This window comes from Podarcis filfolensis (genome assembly GCF_964270895.1).
Source record: "Podarcis filfolensis genome assembly, chromosome: 7".
NCBI lineage: Eukaryota > Metazoa > Chordata > Lepidosauria > Squamata > Lacertidae > Podarcis > Podarcis filfolensis.
This window is the reverse complement of record NC_139603.1, coordinates 84,048,942-84,069,368: the sequence shown is the minus strand read 5'-3', so window position 1 is coordinate 84,069,368 and position 20,427 is coordinate 84,048,942. Positions and strand designations below refer to the sequence as shown.

Sequence of the window (20,427 nt, the reverse complement as noted above, 5' to 3'; positions counted from 1 at the left end):
TCTAGGTCTCACCACAACATGTGCCCTCTTTTAGGGAGGACACGATTTGTGTGTATGTAGCCCAATAATTCACAGATTGTACTATCCATTAAATAATCACAATTTGTTTTGGTTTCTTTGACTTCCTGAGCAGAAAAGTAAAGCATTCTGATTCTTTTGAAGCATTATATCTGGGGGCTGACTCGGAGTTCTAGCTCCTCTCTTCCATGTTCCTCCTCCTTGAAAAGCCTCCACAATGCAACCTTCATGCTCTCCCTTGAGAGACTCTGTTTCTTTCTTCCAACCAGGAAATAAATCAGTGGGTTAACACTGCTGTTTAGACAGCTGCATAAGTGTCCAACAATTAGTGAAGGTACTGAGATGTAAAACCCAAGAAACAGAAGTAAAATCATGAAAGTTAATGTAAAAGTGAAAAAGAGGAAGAAGAGGAGAGCAAGAAGGATGGCTCTTAAGACCCTTCCTTTCTTCCTTTGTTGTGATCTGAAGCAAACTTTTATAAGCAGGATCACTGTGGAGATAATCATGAGTGGAAAGCAAAGCACAGGAGGAATCAGGAAGAGGAAGAAAAATGGTTTCTCCGAAAGGCACTCCCCAAAAGGATAAATGCATAATCCAATGGATAGGAAAGTAAGGAAAGTAAGGATCCATATGAGAGCACAAACAATGGTAGACAAGTGCTGTGGCCGGTGACATCGATGCCAAATTGGAAAGAGGACAGAAACACACCTGTCAACACTGATGGCTGTCAACAGAAATTGACCAGTGATGCACATGTAGGAAAAGAAAGTACCGATACCCCAAAATATAAACCAGATGATATTTTTCAATGAGGGTGAAAATACAGGCAGAGGTAGCACTATTAGGAAAGCAATTGAGCATATGAGGACCCCGAGGTCAGCAACAGCCAGGTGCAATATGAAGGTGGTGAAAGGATTCCTTTTCATGCGAAAGCCAAGAAACCAGATGACAGTTCCATTCCCAATAAGTCCAAAAATGCAAATAACAAAACTAAAGACGGCAATAATAATCAATGCCATTTCTTGAGCCCCTAATTCAGAATAGGGATTATTATTTTTGGGGAGCTCGGTGCCATTGTTTGTTCGGTTTCCATTCTCTGCAGTATCCAAAAGGGACAGGGATTCCATGCTGTTGTTTCTCATCATGCTCAATCTATGCTTTTCAGCTATGTCTTGTATGGTTTCTCCTAGGAAAAAAGAAACAAAGATTGAGTCAGTTCTGTCTATAAAACTGAACCTCATTACACTGATGCATGTCTAGATTGCAAAATACCATGGGGCAGCAGAACAATGTGATATGGGGTGCAAAATTAATCCTCTTTACAGGTTTAGTTTTTAATTTTATAAAAATAGAAGAGTCCTTATGGGTGCTAGAAATTGCTTGGAAGTTTACAGGCAATCCCTTTTGAAATCTTGAAGACTAATTCAATACATTTTCTAGTGATTAGAAGACTCGAGGTGGACTTTGTTCAGGCATTCTTAAAATTCTTCTTGCATAGGAAGGGGAAATAGTTAATGGCAAAGCTCATCTCACTATATATATATATATTAAAACAGCAGCAACAACAACACACAGAAGGACAAGAAACCACCATTAAGGTTTTTGGTAAAGTTTTATGCAAGGTCTCTATATCTCTATATTCATTTAATGGGATTTGAACTAGTGATGAATGACCAAGAAAGAGATATTGTGGATGTGGTGGGTAGCTTGATGAAAATGCTGACCCACTGTGCAGCAGCTTTGATAAATGGAGAATTCAATGTTAGGGATTGTTAGCAAAAGGATTCAAAATGAAACTTCTAATAAAATGACGCAGTTATAAAAATCTATGGTGATTCTACACTTGGAATACTGTGGTAAAAATCCTAGTCATCTCAGAAAGGATAGTATAGAATGAATGGCTTCATCAAGTTCTCAGATGTTCATTTATTCTTCTCTTTTAGAAAATCACTGTCCATCTAGATATAACAAGAGGTGACTATGGAAAGGGACTATGAAAGGCATGGATCTTACCTTCCCTCTGCTCTTTCAATGTAGGGTCATGCTTTAAAGCTCAATTTCCACACTTTAAAGCTATGACATGGAGCTTTAAAGTGTAAACTTGTTCCTGGAAAAAGGAAGTCTGACTTGGTGCTATTTATCTTCATCTGTTTCCAAGTCCATACATAAAATGTATAGACAGACCAGTCTGGCTGAGACCTGACATTGCCCTCTTTTAATGTATAGTTTATGAATGAAACAAACCAATAAATCTTTCGAACAGAAGACCCCTGGAATTCAACCTGTGTCTTCCTGCCTGAGAAACATGTACTCCTCTGCCAGTCTATGGGGCCCCTCCTGCTTTTGCAAATGAATTAAATCAACTTAAGACATTCACATGCCTGTAAGAAACTGTTGATCAGCAATCTTTGGACATAATGAGTGGACAACAAGAAGAAATACAATACCCTGTGCTGGAATAACTAAGTAGGGCAGAAGATTTGCAGAAATGAATGCAACCCCAAGGGAAAACCAGATGTGTTCTCAAGTTGAGGGCAACAAGTTTAGGACTATCCCCCCCCCCCCCAACTCATTTTCATTTCCCCTGAATCAGTTTGAAAAGTCATGCGGTAAGAGGAGTTTGTTTCATTGGTTATTAAGAAAGCTAATGATGAGATTCTTAAAATGAGACTCTTTCTTAGATAGCTTAGGATGAGAGTCTTGCCTCCTGAGGCTTAATATCTTGGAAAGGGATTCTTAAGAAAATTGCCCAAGTACGCTGCTGAACCAGAAAGCTTCTCTGTGATGCAATCCTGAGAAATATCTATTTTGATGACAGTCAGAACTTCTCTTTATTTTTTCATGCTTATGCAGCATCACGGATACACACAAGATACTCAGAGATATTCGTATAATAGATACAATATTTAAAGCCCCTAATAGCTTAGGCCCCAAAACATTCTTTTCCATAAGGTTCCACCCCCAAGGTGTTAAGATCAACAGAGCAGGCCCTTTTAGTTGCTCTGCCTCCATCAGAAGTTTGGGGTGGTGGAAGCCCAGGAAAAGGCATTATTTATGATAGCCTGGAGAAGTTTAAGACTTCATGTGGCTGGGATTGGACATGTGTACCCATGATCATGTCCCACAATAACAGGATTTCCAGGATGTTTCCCAGCACAAATACCTCATTAATTTTCTCCAATTCATAGCTGATGGAGTATGGCCCATTGGCGATTTCTAATTTGGAAAATGCTTAGCTTTTGATCAGAGAGCCCACAACCATCACAGCATAAACTGGTATAGCAGAATTTTTTCCCTAAAAAAAATCATCAAAGATAATTAAAAATAATTTAATAGCCAAGAAGAAATTAAAAGAACCACAAAGAATTGCAGGCTTCACTCATCTGAGTCCTCTGGGTCTAGGACAGTATATAAATTCAATAAATAATAATGTAATATAAATTCAATAAACAATAATCTGCCATTGAAAGAAAAGGAAATAGGGTTTACCTCTATGTCTCCCCACAGATATACAATTTGTGGATATTAACAAATAGATTTATAATAATAAGATACTGAGTTCAGAGTAGAACAAAAACCAAGAAATATAAGAAGAGATAGAAAATGAAGCTTTCTGAAAAAACCTAATCAGTTTTTTTTATTAAAACCTTTGTGTTACAAAGCAAACAGATAAACAGTGAAAGATACATCTGTCGTCTCCACTTTCAGTTCCTAGTCTTTTTACAGGTGGATTCTTTTTTGCAGTCATTAGATCTGGGTTTGGACCTGAATGTCTCGCTGCTTTCTGCAATCTTCCTCCTCCTTGAAAACCCTCTGGAATACGACCTTCAAGCTCTCCCTTGATGGACTGTGTTTCTTTCTTCCAATCAGGAAATAAATCAGTGGGTTAACACTGCTGTTTAGGCAGCTGCATAAGAGCCCAAGAAATATTTGAGTTTTGTATCCACCATTGCAGAGAATATATAATAAAATGCAAGTTAATGGGAAAGCTAAGAAGAGGAAGAAGAGGAGGACAATCTGGGAGAAATATTTTCCTCTGTTTTCTTCAAACATTCGAGCTCTACATGTGAAGATTTCGTTACTTCATTCCCTTTGGCAATGAATCTGTTTTCTATACCATTTAGCAAGTCATCCCACTCAACTCACACTGTTAAAGCGGCATTTATTTTTATTTAATTTTCTAAAACATATAAAACATTTATCCTGCGAAATTGGCAATCCAAGGGGCTTTTAATGATACTCCTGAAACGATGACAAAAATTAACAGAGTAAATAAATCCAAAATAATAAAATAGTGAGCACAGAGGAAAATAAGTACCAATAAATACACCAAAAGATAGAAAATGAAGCTTTCTGAGCTATTTTGAAGTCTTCACATCCGGGTTTGAACCAAAACTTCTTAGAATGAGACTCTTTCTTAGATAGCTTAGGATGAGAGTCTTGCCTCCTGAGGCTTAATGTCTTGGAAAGGGATTCTTAAGAAAATTGCATAAGCACGTGTCTGAACCAGAAAGCTTCTCTGTGATGCAATCAGGAGAAATATCAATTTTGATGACAGAACTTCCCTTTGTTTTTTCAAGTGTGAGTGTGTTCTCCTCACATGGAGATGAGTTGATCCTGAACAGAAGGATGGCACACATTTTGTTTCGGGGTCCCTCTTATATGCATGTATTGGAATATATTAGTAGATGTTACTATGTGAAATCTCTAGCTGTGTCTTGTTTTTGTCACCCTGGACATAATTTCAGTCAAAGGAGACCAATAAAATACATTTTCTCCCCTTAAAGTTTCCATAGAGCACCTTCATTCCCCCAGGTATTTTTTCTCCTTCCTGTTAAATGTGTCTTGGCAGATATTCAGTATGACATCCGGTAACTGACAGTTGTGTGGCCCTACCCACCTGTCAAACCTAGCCCATTGTGGGGTTGATTAAACATCTGGACCTCAGGCTACATCCTGAAACCTTGGGCTCAATCCTTGTCTAGCAGGCCCAACAGTCAGATATTTCCTCTCTTTTAAAATACCAGATTTCCTTTCATTAATAGGTCAGACAATGCTCTAGGGACAATGTGTTGCTGCAAAATTGTACAGCATCTAGCATAACGAAATGACAATGCACCTGGTAGGTCGTCTATTCCAACCGCCTGCTCAGTGTTAAAACTTTGTGATCACCCTGAAATCAGTAATTCACATTGAATGCACGTCAACAAGGCTACGGACAATGTTACCCAAAGTTCCGCACACTGACTTACTAGGAAGTGGTAATCTTTTGGAGGCATTGTAACTGAGTGCTGGAGGTTTGAGTGTTCTCTCTCTCTCTCTCTCTCTCTCTCACACACACACACACTGCAGGAGCTAGATTTGAGGACAGTAATTTCTCCCTGCCAGCCATTGGGTGCTTTGTGCCATTCTGATGATGAGTGTTACTTGATCAGCCTGATTTTTTTGTTAGCCTTTTCTGAGAAGCAGCTTGCTGCCTCTCAGTTGCATTAGAGCCTTTGCACATTGTGGTGGGTCACTTAGCTTGTGCCAGTGAAAAGCTAATCAGCTTAAGAGGAGCCCAGTCATCTTCTCCCCTGCTCAGAGGTGACTCTTTGCTCTGCAGTGCAGAGTGGACTGCATGGTTTCACCTGCTTTATTCTCATGCCCTATCCCAATCCTTCTTAATAAGTGTTGACTAGAATGATGTGTCAAGGTGAGTCTTTATCCATGGCGATTTCGGTTCTTCATCATGCAAAGGAGTCTAGTGTAGGTTTGGATATAGGCTTGATGGCTAGCATTGAGTGGAAAGTGCATTGTGGCATGATATGGAACCATCTCCCTCCTGTCTCCTCTGGTGTTTTTTTCAAAAACTTTATTGGAAAGTTGGAGAAACATTGATGTCATGATTCACTTCTACTAATTGCCACATTGTCCTGTAAAGGTGTAGAAGGAAGAATTTTTTGATTTCTATATGCACATAGTTATAATTTCCATATCACTACATCCATATAATAAGAATGGCTTTTTGTCAGCCACAACTCACCAGAGCTCAATTCCCACACCCCTCAGTTGGATGCCGTGGCTATTATAAGAGAACAAGGGAGCACAGCTGTCAACTTTTCCATTTTCTTGTGAGGAATCCTATTCGGAATAAGGGAATTTCCCTTTTAAAAAGGGGAAAGTTGACAGCTATGCAAGAGAGGACTTCATGGTGAGTTTCTGAAGCTCTTTTTCTAGAAAAATAGCACAGAAAATAGGGATTGTACTGGTGGAATGTTCTATCATGCACTTTTTTAAATATCTGGGGAAAATATTTTCTTCTGTTTTCTTCAAACATCCGCCCTCTACATGTGAAGATTTATTTACTTCATTCCCTTTGGCAATGAATCTGTTTTCTATACCATTTAGCAAGTCATCCCTATCAGCTCAAAGTCTGTTGAAGCGGCTTTTCTTTTTATTTCATTTTCTAAAACATATAAAGCATTAATCCTGTGAAATAGGTAATCCAAGGGGCTTTTAATGATACTGCTAAAACAAGGACAAAAATTAACAAATGAATCCAAAATAATAAAATAGTGAGCATAGAGGAAAACAAGTACCAAGAAATACACCAAGAGATAGAATATGAAGCTTTCTGAGCTATTTTGAAGTCTTCACATCCGGGTTTGAACTGGAACTTCTTGTTCCTCTCTGCAGTTTTCCTCCTCTTTGAAAAGTTTCTGCAGTATGACCTTCATGCTCTCCCTGGATCGAGCCCTCTTGTTTCTCCCAATCAGGAAATAAATCAGTGGGTTAATACTGCTATTCAGGCAGCTGCATAATAACCCAACAGATATTACAAAAAATTCAACATTATAGTATATATGTGGAGTGAAAAAAACGATCAATACAATGCAAGTAAATGGGAAAGCTAAGAAGAGGAAGAAGAGGAGGGCAAGTAGAATGGCTGTTAAAGCTTTTCCCTTCTTCCTCAGTTGTGATCTGAAGTAAACTTTTCTAAACAGGACCACAGTGGAAACAGTCATGAGTGGGAGGCAAATTATAGCATTCATTAGAAGCAGATAGAAAAGGGGACTCACTGTATGTCTAAAAAGATAAAAAATCATGCCGATTACAATGAGCAGGAAAGAAATGATCCATATTGTGGAACACACAAGGGTGGAAAAGTGTGGTGGTCGGTGGCATCTATGCCAAAGGGGGAAAACAACAGAAACACACCTGTCCATGCTAATGGCTGTCAACAGATATTGACCAGTGTTGTACATGAATAAAAAAAGAATGGAACCCCAATATAGAAAGGAATTATATGGGAATGAAAATGAAAATAACCTCAGAAGATGTATAATGGAAAGAGTAAATAAGCTAATGAGAGCCCCAAGGTCAGCAGCAGCCAGATGCAGGATGAAGGTGGTGAAAGGATTCCTCTTCATGCAAAAGCCAAGAAACCAGATGACAGTTCCATTCCCCATAAGTCCAAAAATGCTAATAAGTGAAACGAAGATGTCGATGATAATTTCTGTTAAAAATTTCGATGAAAATATATCACCAGAACCATGCTGGTAGTTGGGGAGCCCAGTTCCATTGTCGGTTCCATTCAAAGTGGACCAGGTTCCCAGGCTATCATAGCTCATCTTGCTTAATTTCTGCTATTGAGCTATTTCTTGTATGGCTCTTCCTACCAAGAGTAAATAAACAAATGTGGATTCATTTTTTTGCTATACAGTTCAACCATATTAAAGTGAGACATTCATACAATAATAAAAGAGACATGCTGTAGTCGTAATTCATGACCGATAAACAAACAAACAAACACTTTGGGAATATTGTTCATTGGGATTCTTGTCAAAACTTATCAGTTTCAAAGGTTTAGGGGGAAATGCAATACGGGAAGGGGTTATAGATTTTTCCTCCCAGTAAAAAAATCTGCAGGCACAGCATCAGTAAGCTAAACTAAATTTCCCCTCTTCTGCTCTCGGAGTCAGTCTTAACATTTGAAACTTACGTATTGTGTCCTAAACACTGGGAGGGGGGGAGGTTGGATAGGCTCAGTGCTTCAGATCTGGAGTGGAGAAGAGGAACAGGAGAAGGAGTTGAATGGCTCTGGAGATCAGGAAAACAAAAGCCATTATTATTATTAGTACCCAGCCCATCTGACTGGGTTCCCCAGCAACAGTTGATGGCTTTCAACATAAATAAAAACATAACGAAACAATGCTTTGGGAACACATATATAAGTTATTATTATTATTATTAAAATGTGATATTTAACAAAACCAGAACAAATAAAACTCAATTGAAATCCACTCTCCTGGTCTTCCAGCGGCCAAACAGATGCTTAAGGGAAGCCTACAAACAGCTTCGGAACACAAGAGTCATCTCCACACCTGTGGTTTTCTGCTGGACCATCAGCTCTTTAATTTCACAACCCACTTCAGGCAACTCTGAAGAGCAACCTGTTGTTGTTGTTTTACAACAACTCTGTTACAACAACTCTGTTCAATCCCAGATACATTGACATATCCCCGAATATTCCTCAGATGAAAATAGGGTCATTTTAAACTCCTCTCCTATTGATCCCCCTCAACCCCGATTCTTTGACTCTCACATAGCATTTCCTATCATAAGAAGGACAATTGCCACCACCAGTAAACTGTTGTATCCCTACTGTAGAGCACTTGTGAGGCAGATTATTGGTTTGTCCAGCCCTGTATTCCCTTCTCCAGGAATTCAACCTGGGCTTTTCTGCCTGAAATGCACGTACACTTCTGCCTTTGGTTCTTCTTCCACTTTTGCAAATGAACTATGTCAACTTGAGACATTTACATACCTGTGAGCAACTGTTGATTAGCCGTCTAAAGACAAGGTGAGTTGGAGGCAGCAAGAAGCACAAAATCATGTGCTGGAATGAAGAGGTAGTCAGAAGATTGGCAGAATTGACTACAGATCCAAGGAGGAGAAAATAGATGTATCACCAAGCTCTTCGCAAGATGTTTAGGGCTTCACCCATTACTCTTCATCTGTTCTTAAGCAATTTGCCAACATCCTGTGGCAAGAATAATTTTGTTCATTGGTTGTCAAGAGAGCTGATTACACAGGAGGTTCTTGCCTCCAAAGTCTTGATGTCATAGAGTAGCATTCATAATAATAATAATAATAATAATAATAATAATAATAATAATAAATTTTATTTATATCCCGCCCTCCCCAGCCGAAGCCGGGCTCAGGGCGGCTAACAACAATCAAATAATCAAACAATCAAATAAACCAACATTCTAAAAATATTTCATTATAAAAATTAATTAAAATCAAGTTAATGGCAACCATTAAACAAAGCTCTGTGCAGGTTGCCAGAGGAGGGAGTCAGGCTGCGCCCTGACCAAAGGCCTGGTGGAACAACTCTGTCTTGCAGGCCCTGCGGAAAGATGTCAAGTCCCGCAGGGCCCTAGTCTCTTCTGACAGAGCGTTCCACCAGATTGGAGCCGCAGCCGAGAAGGCCCTGGCTCTAGTTGAGGCCAGCCTAACCTCTCTGAGGCCTGGGACTTTCAGGATGTTTTTATTTGCAGACCGTAGGTTTCTTGAGATAAGTGAGTAAATAAGTTGCAGGCAGCAACTGGGTGAGGGTCAAAACTACAGTGCTTGAGATTCTTTGGGGGGGGGATGATATGCTTTGAATTCATGGTGTTTATGGAGCCCCACAGGCGTAACTATGGAACCTGGAAATCATGGGGGGGGGGCTTTTGAATGACTAAGAGGTGGACAATGGCTAACCAGGTGGGAGAGGAGAACATAATAGAATGGTTGGATGAGATGGCACACACATACATATGTATGTAAAGATCTATGTAGAGTAAATAACATGGCATGTTCTGGCTAGATCATTTTCCTTGTTCAAATTGACGGTTCATCCACCAGTCCCATTCCAAAAAGACACAGTTTCAAGCCTTCTCCAGGGACCTTCCAGGCACCGGTCCAAGTGATCTTGCCTTTGCTGTGCAGCTTTCCCATGAAAAACACACTCTTTGCCTCTGAATTGGAATGAACACCAATCTGCAGAAAACCCAATGGTCAATTGTTTTGATTCAGCAGTACAGAGAGGGTTTTCCTGGGCGGGAAATGGAAGGCCAAATGAGGTGTGGAGGAGCCCTGAGAACCTGTTTTTATATGCCCCGTGAGATGTTAGAGCAGTGGTGGCCAAACTTGGTCCTCCAGCTGTTTTGGGACTAAAATCCCCATCATTCCTGACCACTCATCCTGTTAGCTAGGGATGATGGGAGTTGTAGTCCCAAAACAGCTGGAGGACCAAGTTTGGCCACCACTGTGTTAGATGGTCAGCCATAGACATTAATGGAGACATTTGAAAATTTGTGTAGTTTGAATTGGGCAGATATGGCCATTATTGATTTTTCACAAACAGATATATCAAATAAATAGTTGGGGGGAAAGACAGAAATGGAGAGGGGACCCTCCAATTAATCCAATGCTCATCGAACTCAATGGGATTTTGCGAAGTGACAGAGAAGAAACAGGGAACTGATTACTTGAAATACTCACCTATTGTTCCTGCCAAAACCCTGGACATTTGCCTCTATGTTCCAAGTATACATTTTGTGTTTCTTTGGATTTCAAGCATGGGCAAAGAGCATCTAAGTGTGCTGTTCATTTGGCCACTAGTTCCTCTTTTGTCTTCTTGCTGCAACCTAGTTGCAAAACTAACCACCATTTCCCATTCTGATACAATCAGAACTTAGCTGTTAAGTGTGAAACAGAAATCTGATAACAGATGTCAGGGTCATGCCAGGACACCAAGAAGAATCTCAGTTGTGAATCTAAAGACTTCCTTTGATTTCTTGGTTCTCAGTTGGCACTTATGGTGGAGTAACTTAAAGGATAACAAAAATGAGGCAATATATTGGGAAAACAACAGCAGCAGTGTTAAAAAGTGTATGTAACTTTTTCGTGGACAGGCAGAGTCCCCCCAACCCCAGGCGACCCCTGAGCAGAATAATGACTCAAGACAACGTGCTATGGGATTACAATTGCCCACAACTTTATTAAATTTCAGGTGTAGGGAGACCTTGGCTCAGGCATTGGGCGTTTATCCTTCCCAGTCCGCAGCCGGGGATCTGGAAGACATCAGGGTTATCCAGAATGTGTGGGGATTGTGCTGGCTCTGAAGAACATATGTTCAAGCAGAGAGCCCACCACCTGTTTCGCTGCCGTTGGAGGGGACAGCAATGACAACCTCTTGGCGTATCGCCAATGCCTCCCCTCAAGACCCCTTTAACAGGGAACCCTGGGATCACCGCCGCAAGGGGGGCCTGGGTCACCACTTCACACACACACACCCCATTTAGGAAGATAAAGGATTCCGCCCAAGGCCTGAAACTGCCAAAGTTTTGACGTTTTGCTACTGGAAAGGCAAAACCTGCCAATGCTGGAAAATTCCTTTCCGGCCCTTCAACAGCGACCCTGACATAGCAGTGCCTGCATACCTGTGGAGAAGAGGTTAACCTGAAAAAGAAGACTTAACGGAGGGAGGGCAGGGTGGGGAAAGCTCTGGAATCAACTGAGACTTCGCAGGTAGGATTCACCTTCTGTTGTGTGGGCAGGGTGGTCCCTCCCCTTACCTGGCTGAACCCCTTGTAACGCCTCCCCGGGCGGGATTGGGCAATTGGCTGAGGTAGGCGGAGACCTCCAGATATCCAGCCTGGGGAGGATGAAGCCAGCCCAAACTACCAATGTCCGCACTGGGATCCGGGGGGGGGGGGGCTGTGCGCGACCACGCAAAAGGCACCCCCCAGTTGATGTGGGGAGCGGTCATTCTTCTTATTGGTCCAATTTAAATTCTCTTTTTCATCACTTTTTTAAAAAAATGAAAATCACAGACTGTGCAGCTATAATAAGAAGTGGTTCTGGAGAGGGACTATAGTTTGGGGATTATAATACATATGTTACATGCAGAGGTGCCAAAATTTAAGCTGTGGCGACTCTAGTTCAAGGGACCAAGGGAGGGGAAATCCTGGAGATCAAAATCATGTGCTGGAATGAAGAGGTAGTCAGAAGATTGGCAGAATTGACTACAACCCCAAGGAGGATAAAATGGATGTATCACCAAGCTCTCCGCAAGATGTTTAGGGCTCCAGCCATTACTCTTCTTCTGTTCTTAAGCAGTTTGCCAACATCCTGTGGCAAGAAGAATTTTGTTCACTGGTTCTCAAGAAAGTTAAGAGGAGGTTCTTGCCTCCAAAGTCTTGATGTCATAGAGAAGCATTCTTGAGAAAAGTGAGTAAATAAGTTGCAAGGAACAACTGGGTGAGGGGTAAAACTACAGTGTCTGGGTTTCTTTGGGGGAAATCATATGCTTTGAATAAATGGTGTGTATGGAGCCCCACAGGTGTAACTATGGAACCTGGAAATCAGACCGGGGGGGGGGGGGCTTCTGAATGTCAAGCTTCCTGCTAGATGTTCAGGGCTCCACCAACTAATTTATATCAGTTATTTTATCTGTTCTTGTCAATATCATGAGGTAAGATCCCCCCCAGCCATTGGTTATCAAGATGGCTGGTGTAGGAGGAGATTCTTAACTGCATTCAAGGTTGTATCAAACATAAGACACATCAGAAGAAAATGATTCATAAAGACAAGCCCTCCACAAAGGCCAACTCTTCAGCTTGCTTTTATGATGTGTTTTCTTCTTACGATGTGCCTTGTGTTTGATATCTGTTTGTTGTACTATAGCAGCAGGATCAGTGGGAAGTGGAGGAGAGGTGGGTGGGGTTACGACAAATAGCTTTCTACTCAGCTCTGCTTCCTCACTTCACACTCTCTGTGTCCATCTCTCACATGGGGAAGGGTGAACTGCTCAGCTCTGAATTTGCTTGGCTGTCCTATCTATCTAACACTCAGGTGTCAGATGCATTCCCTTTCCTCACAGTTCAGACCTTCTGACACCAATCCCCAATTCTCTTCACAGGATTTCCAGGATGTTTCCCAGACCAAATACCTTAATGTTGACATTTATTTTCTCCAGTCTCCTACCTTATGGAGTATGGCTCACTGGCAATTTCTAATTAGCAAAATGCTTGACTTTCAGTCAGAGAGCCCCACAACCATCTCTGCATGAGCTGCTATGGCAGATATTATTTTTTAATAATAACAATAGCCAGGAAGAAAGTAAAGTGGTACCTCGGGTTAAGTACTTAATTCGTTCCGGAGGTCCGTACTTAACCTGAAACTGTTCTTAACCTGAAGCATCACTTTAGCTAATGGGACCTCCTGCTGCCGCCTCGCCGCCGGAGCCCAATTTCTGTTCTTATCCTGAAGCAAAGTTCTTAACCCGAAACACTATTTCTGGCTTAGTGGAGTGTGTAACCTGAAGTGTATGTAACCTGAAGCGTATGTAACCTGAGGTACCACTGTAAAAGAACCACAAAGAACTGCAGGTGTCACTCACCTGAGACCTTCGTCTATAGTGCAGTATATAAATTCAACAAATAATAAAAATATATAAATCTGTGGTTGAAAAAAATGGAAAGAGGGTTTACCTTCTATGTCTCCCCAGAGATATACAATATGTGGATATTAATAAATAGATTTATAATATTAAGATACTGAGTTCAAAGTAGAAGTACCAAGAGATATAAGAAGAGATAGAAAATGAGGTGTTTTTTGGAGGAAAACTTAATCAGTTTTTTTATTAAAGCCTTTGTGTTACAAAGCAAACAGATAAACATGGAAAGATACACTTGTCGTCTCCACTTTTAGTTCAAAGTCTTTTTCATGGGTTGATTTTTTTTTAAGTCATCAGATTCAGAATTGGACCTGAATATCTCTCTTCTTTCTCCCATCTTCCTCCTCCTTGAAAACCCTTTGGATTATTGCTTTCAAACTCTCCCTTGACCGACTATGTTCCTTTCTTCCAACCAGGAAATAAATCAAAGGGTTAACACTGCTGTTTAGGCAGCTGCATAAGAGCCCAAGAAATATTTCAGTATCATTTCCATCTTTACTGGAAAAATGGATTAATGAAATGCAAATAAATGGGAAAGCTAAGAAGAGGAAGAAGAGGAGGGCAAGTAGGATGGCTGTTAAAGCTTTCCCCTTCTTCCTTTGTTGTGATCTAAAGTAAACTTTTATAAACAGGACCAGAGTGGAAACAGTCATGAGTATAGTATTCATTAGAAGCAGGTAGAAAGGGGGATTTGTTGTAACTCTAAAAATAAAAAGAATCATGAAGATTACAGTAAGCAGGAAAGCAATGATCCATATTAAGGCACACACAAGGCTGGAAAAGTGTGGTGGTCTGTGGCATTGATGCCAAAGGGGGGAAATGACAGAAACACACCTGTCCATGCTAATGTCTCTCTCTCTCTCTCTCTCTCTCTCTCTCTCTCTCTCTCTCTCTCTGTGTGTGTGTGTGTGTGAGAGAGAGAGAGAGAGAGAGAGAGAGAGAGAGAGAGAGCCCCTCTCAGCGCTACACAAAGCATGCCTCTTATGCAATGGTAGTATAGTTTTGGATACAGAAGCCCAAACATGGGAAGTATCAACTTGATATTACTGCACATGAGACTTAGATATGTGATATAGAAGACTCTGTATGAGAATGGTCTACTGGGCACATGTTCATGACCGTTAAATGCCAGGACATTGTTATCTGCCACCAGAGCTATCTTGTTTGAACTTCTGCAGAAGATAGTTGGGTGTCTCCTGTGAGAGGAGACAAGTTACAAAAGCATCTAACCCAAAACTTATATTATGGGGGAAAATAACTATATATACAATAATGATATGCAAAAGAATTCCAAAACATTATGGGGGTAATTAAAGTTCTGGACCGCAGACCACATCCAATTCTCAATCCTTGGGTTCAGTCCTTCTGCATCAGTCCAACAGCAAGTTAATTCCTCTCTTTTGAATAATTAGATTTACGGTACTTTCATTAATCGCGAGCATGCGCGCACACACACAAACAGACTGTAGGAGCTGTGTTGGAAGGCAGTAATCTTTCTCTGCCACCCATCAGGTGCTTTGTGCCATTTTGATGATGAGTGTTACTTGCTCAAGCTGATTTTTGTTTAGCTTTTTAAGTGAGCAGCTTGCTTCCTCTCAATTGCATTAGAGCCTTTGCACATTGTGGTGGGTTACTAACTTGTGCCAGTGAAAAGCTAATCAGCTTAAGAGGAGCCCAGTCAACTTCTCCCCTGCTCAAAGGGGACTCTTTGCTCTGCACTGCAGAGTGGACTGCATGGTTTCACTGATTGCTTTATTCTCATGCCCCATCCTAATCCTTCTTAATAAGTGTTAACGAAAATGATGTGTCAAGGTGAGTCTTTATACATGGTGATTTCAGTTCTTCACCATGCAAAGGAGTCTAGTGTAGCTTTGGATATAGGCTTGACGGGTAGCATTGAGTGGAAAGTGCATTGTGGCATGATATGGAACCACCTCCCTACTGTATCCTCTGATGATTTTTTTCAAAAAATTTAATGGAAAGATAGAGAAACATTGATGTCATGAATCACTTCTGCTAATTGTCACATTGCCCTATGAAGGTGTAGATAGCAGAATTTTAACAATTTTTATAACAACCATATAATAAGCATGGCTTTTTTTCAGCCGCAACTCACCAGAACTCAATTCCCACACCTCTTAGGTGGGTGCCATGGCTATAATAGGAGAACAAGGCAGGCCTTTATGGTCAGTTTCTGCACCTCTTTTTCTAGAAAAATAGCACAGAAAATAGGGATTGTACTGGTGGAATGTTCCATCATGCATTTTTTCAAAAAATCTGGGGGAAATACTTTCTTCTGTTTTCTTCAAACATTCGAGCTCTACATGTGAAGATTTCTTTACTTCATTCCCTTTGGCAATGAATCTGTTATCTATACCATTTAGCAAGTCATCCCACTCAACTCACACTGTTAAAGCGGCATTTCTTTTTATTTAATTTTCTAAAACATAAAAAGCATTAATTCTGCCAAATGGGCAATCCAAGGGGCTTTTAACAGTACTGCTAAAACAAGAAGAAAAATGAACAGAGTAAATGAATCCAAAATAATAAAATAGTGAGTACAGAGGAAAACAAGTACCTAGAAATACACCAGGGGATAGAAAATGAAGTTTTCCCAGCTATTTTGAAGTCTTCACATCCGGGTTTGAACTGGAACTTCTTGTTCCTCTCTGCAGTTTTCTTCCTCTTTGAAAAGTCTCTGGAGTATGACCTTCATGCTCTCCCTGGATCGAGCCCTCTTGTTTCTCCCAATCAGGAAATAAATCAGTGGGTTAATACTGCTATTCAGGCAGCTGCATAAGAACCCAACTGGTATTGCAAAAAATTCAACATTATAGTCTATAAGTGGAGTGAAAAATCTGATTAATAAAATGCAAGTAAGTGGGAAAGCTAAGAAGAGGAAGAAGAGCAGGGCAAGTAGGATGGCTGTTAAAGCTTTCCCCTTCTTCCTCTGTTGTGATCTGAAGTAAACTTTTATAAACAGGATCAGAGAAACAGTCATGAGTGGGAGACAAAGTATAGCATTCATTAGAAGCAGATAGAAAAGGGGATTCATTGTATCTCTAAAAAGATAAAGAATCATGCTGATTACAGTGAGCAGGAAAGAAATGATCCATATTGTGGCACACACAAGGGTGGAAAAGTGTGGTGGTCGGTGGCATCTATGCCAAAGTGGGAAAACAACAGAAACACACCTGTCAATGCTAATGGCTGTCAACAGATATTGACCAGTGTTGTACATGAACAACAACAAACAGTCGAATATTACGAACAAGTTACTATACAAAGGTAAGAATGAAAATAAACTCAAAATTCTCATAATCGAACAACAAGATAAGCTCATGAGAGCCCCAAGGTCAGCAGCAGCCAGATGCAGGATGAAGGTGGTGAAAGGATTCCTCTTCATACAAAAGCCAAGAAACCAGATGACAGTTCCATTCCCAATGATTCCAAAAATGCTAATAAGTAAAATGGAGATAAGTAAAATGGGGATAAGAATGTCTGCTATACTATATGGTGATAATTCATAATCAAAACCATCCTGGGGGGTTAGGAGGTCAGTTTCATTTTCTGCTCCAATCTCTTCCAATGAAGCATTCAAAGTGGACCAGGATCCCAGGCCATCATTCCTCATCTTGCTGGATCTGTACTTTTGGGTACTTTTTCTTGTATAGCTCTTACTACCAGGAGAAAATAAACAAATGTGGAGCCAGTTTTAGCTATAAAGCTCAACCTATTAAACTGAGACAAACAATAATAAAAGAGACATGCTATAGTGGGAATTAATGACTGATAAACAAACACATTAGGAATATGGTTCACAGGAATGTTTGTCACAAATTATCAGTTTCAAAGGCTTTGGGGGGAAATGGAGTTTGCCGATATGTTGTGGATCTTTCCTCTAAGTAAAAAAACTGCATTCACAACATCAGTAAGCACAACGTTTTAGAACTCAAATTCTCCTCTTCTGCTCTCTGACTCAGGCATAAGATCGGAAATTAACCTCTGTGTCATTAACTTCGGTTGGTTGGGTGGTGGAGAAGACGAGTGTGAGAAGGAGTTGAACAGCTCATGTGATTCTGGAATGAATTGGGAAGGCATATGTAATTTTATTGTTATTAAAATGTGATTTTGAACAAAAGTGGATAAATAAAACTCAAGTTGAATTGGGATTAAGAAATATGAAAATTAAAAAAAACAAAAAACCCCACAATAGATTAGCCAGACAGCAAGAGTTTTATAATGTGGAATGTATTAGACAAACCATTACTCTATCCTGCCTAGTACTTTTTGCCCTGACTGAATGTGGGAACCAAAAATTCCTGCCGTCTTCACCAGCCACCCACCTGGTATCCTTCTAACAGAACACTCCATGGAGTTAGCTTGTCCCACCTATCAGCCAAAGGTGCACAGCATTGCCATTCAGCTACAGATCCCCTCTTACCTTTGCTAATGAATGACATCAAAATTAGCTATTCGCATTGCTCTCAAAAACTTTGGATCAGCATCCCTCCGGCATGGTGAGTGGGAGCAGCAAGTGGTGCTGGAATAAGCAGGTAATCAGCAGATTTGCAGAAATTGTTAAGATGCCTGATCTGGTTCTTAGCAAGATGTGTAGGATTCTGCCCATGTGTCTTCAGTTCTGTGCAATCCATTTGCCAGCATCGTGTGATAAGCTGGTTGCTTTTTGCCTTGGGTCTCAGGATAGCATTTGGCAAACTCAGGAGGAGATTCTTGCCTTCTAAAGTTCAGTGCCCCAAGCAAGCACTCTTGAGAAGAGAGAGTTTGAAAGTGGTAAGCAAGTCCAACTTCTCTTTGTCCCTATCTGGAGAAATATCTTCCTTGATTAGAGTGTCACCTGACCCATTAATAGAAAGACTAACCAGTGTATTCAGAGAGTAATCAGCTTGCGGTTGGTTCTGCTGGGGAAGAACGTAGGCTGGGGTGGAGAATTATATCTGAAGAACAAAAAAAGAGAGTTCTGTTAGATCAGTTCAGTGGCCCTTGCAGTCAATTGTCCTGGTCTCACAGTGGCCAAGCAGATGCTTCAAGGAAGCCCACAACAGCTTCTGAACACAACAGTACTCTCCTCCCCCGTGATGTTCTGCTGCCAGGCCTTAGTCGCCTTAATTTTCCAACCCCCTTGGGAAAACTTTGACATGTGTGGGAGGCCAATCTGCTTTTTTGGGTGGGGTGTGGGCACACTTCTGTCCGATCCCATATGCACCAGTTCTTTACAGCCTCTATTTATTGATATCAAGCACTCTTCATTCCATCTTGGCAACAAGGAAAAAATTAATTCTTAGTCTGAATAAGACTGCAATTTAGTCAGGTCAAGGGATAGTGTGTGTGTGTGTGTGAGAGAGAGAGAGAGAGAGAGAGAGGGGGGGGGAGGGAGAGACCCACTGCATGCCGCCAAACATGGGGAGTGTCAACTTGATATTACGGCATATGTGATTGAAATATGTGGTATAGAAGACTCTGTATGAGAATGGTATACTGGGCACATGCTCTTGAGAGTTATATGCCAGGGCTTTGTTATCCACCACCAGATTTATCTTGCTTGAACTTCTGGGTGTTTCCTGTCAGAGGAGACAGTTACAAAAGCATCAAACCCAAAATTTATATAATGGGAAAAATAACTATATATGTAATAACTATGTGCAAAAATATACCAAAACATTATGGGGATGTTTAAAGATCTGGAACTCAGACCACATCCAGTTCTCAATCCTTGGGCTCAATCGTTCTGCAACAGTCCAACAGCAAGTTCATTCCTCTCTTTTGAAACATTAGATTTTCTTTCATCAATCATTCAGAAGGCAATGTTTTGCTGCACAACTGAACATCTAAAATAACATGAAGATAATGCACCTTGGAGGTCATCTATTTTAACCCCCTGCTCAATGCTAAAATCCTGTGGTCACCCTGAAATCAGTAATCCACATTGAATGCCAGATGCATCAAAGCCTCTTTTTTTCTTTTTTCTTTTTTGGAGTACTCTTCATTCCATACTTGTGACAAGGAGAAAAAAAAAATCTCTTTCTGAATAAGGCTGCAATCTAGTCAGACCAAGAGATGGTCTCTCTCTCCCTCTCTCTCCCTCCCTCCCTCCCTCTCTCTCTCTCTCTCTCTCTCTCTCTCTCTCTCTCTCTCCCCGTGTGTGTGTGAGTGTGAGAGAGAGACCTACTGCATGCCCCCTTCCACCTTGTTCTTAGTTTTTTCCATTCAGTCATTCCATTTCCCATTCCACTAAATTTTCTTTGGGTTGTTCTGCAGTTTTTATGTCCCTCTCAGTGCTACACAAAGCATGCCTCTTATGCAATGGTGAAACACACCTGTCCATGCTAATGTCTCTCTCTGTGTGTGACAGAGGGGGGGGGGAGGGAGAGAGAGAGCTACAGAATGCCTCCTTCCACCTGGTTCTTAGTTTTTTCCATTTAGTCATTCCATATCCCATTCCACTGAATTTTTTTTGGGTTGTTCTGCAGTTTTTATGTCCCTCTCAGTGCTACACAAAGCATGCCTCTTATGCAATGGTGGTATAATTTTGGATACAGGAGGGCAAACATGAGAAATATCAACTTGATATTACTGCACATGAGACTTAGATATGTGATATAGAAGACTCTGTATGAGAATTGTCTACTGGGCACATGTTCATGACCGTTAAATGCCAGGACCTTGTTATCTGCCACCAGAGCTATCTTTCTTGAACTTCTGCAGAAGATAGTTGGGTGTTTCCTGTGAGAGGAGACAGTTACATAAGCATCAAACCCAAAACTTATATTATGGGGGAAAGTGACTATATATGCAATAATGATATGCAAAAGAATTCCAAAACATTATGGGGTAATTAAAGTTCTGGGCCTCAGACCACATTCAGTTCTCAATCCTTGGGTTCTATCCTTCTTCAG

At 40.8% G+C, this 20,427-nt stretch overlaps 2 protein-coding genes and 1 long non-coding RNA gene across 4 annotated transcripts in view; all 3 read right to left on the bottom strand.

Annotated features, from left to right (window-relative positions):
- Nucleotides 1–894: 894 nt before the first annotated feature.
- On the bottom strand, nt 895–9,040 carry LOC310766298. Its single transcript, XR_014550033.1, has 3 exons — nt 8,828–9,040; nt 8,003–8,100; nt 895–1,204 (listed from the first exon to the last, which is right to left on the bottom strand). It is a non-coding gene; the product is annotated as an uncharacterized lncRNA (long non-coding RNA).
- On the bottom strand, nt 6,590–7,631 carry LOC310767363 (proto-oncogene Mas-like; the record flags this gene model as incomplete). The annotated part of the gene is made up of 1 exon (XM_083624233.1): nt 6,590–7,631. The coding sequence occupies one exon, from the start codon at nt 7,629–7,631 to the stop codon at nt 6,654–6,656; it is 978 nt and encodes a 325-aa protein (XP_083480359.1). The 3' UTR covers nt 6,590–6,653.
- Nucleotides 9,041–14,472: 5,432 nt separating the features above from the next.
- The window catches only part of LOC310766186 (mas-related G-protein coupled receptor member H-like), a 35,681-nt gene continuing 29,726 nt past the window's right edge, over nt 14,473–20,427 (bottom strand). The window contains exons 2-4 of one of the 2 annotated variants that reach the window (XM_083622241.1): nt 17,955–18,579; nt 15,627–17,190; nt 14,473–14,706 (exon numbers count right to left, since the gene is read on the bottom strand). In XM_083622241.1, the coding sequence (XP_083478367.1) occupies nt 16,143–17,144 (1,002 nt within the window). In that variant the 5' untranslated portion in view covers nt 17,145–17,190; nt 17,955–18,579 and the 3' untranslated portion in view covers nt 14,473–14,706; nt 15,627–16,142. Of the gene's footprint in view, nt 14,707–15,626; nt 17,191–17,226; nt 17,590–17,954; nt 19,229–20,427 lie in introns of those variants that run through there. The other variant, XR_014549956.1, reaches the window with a different exon arrangement.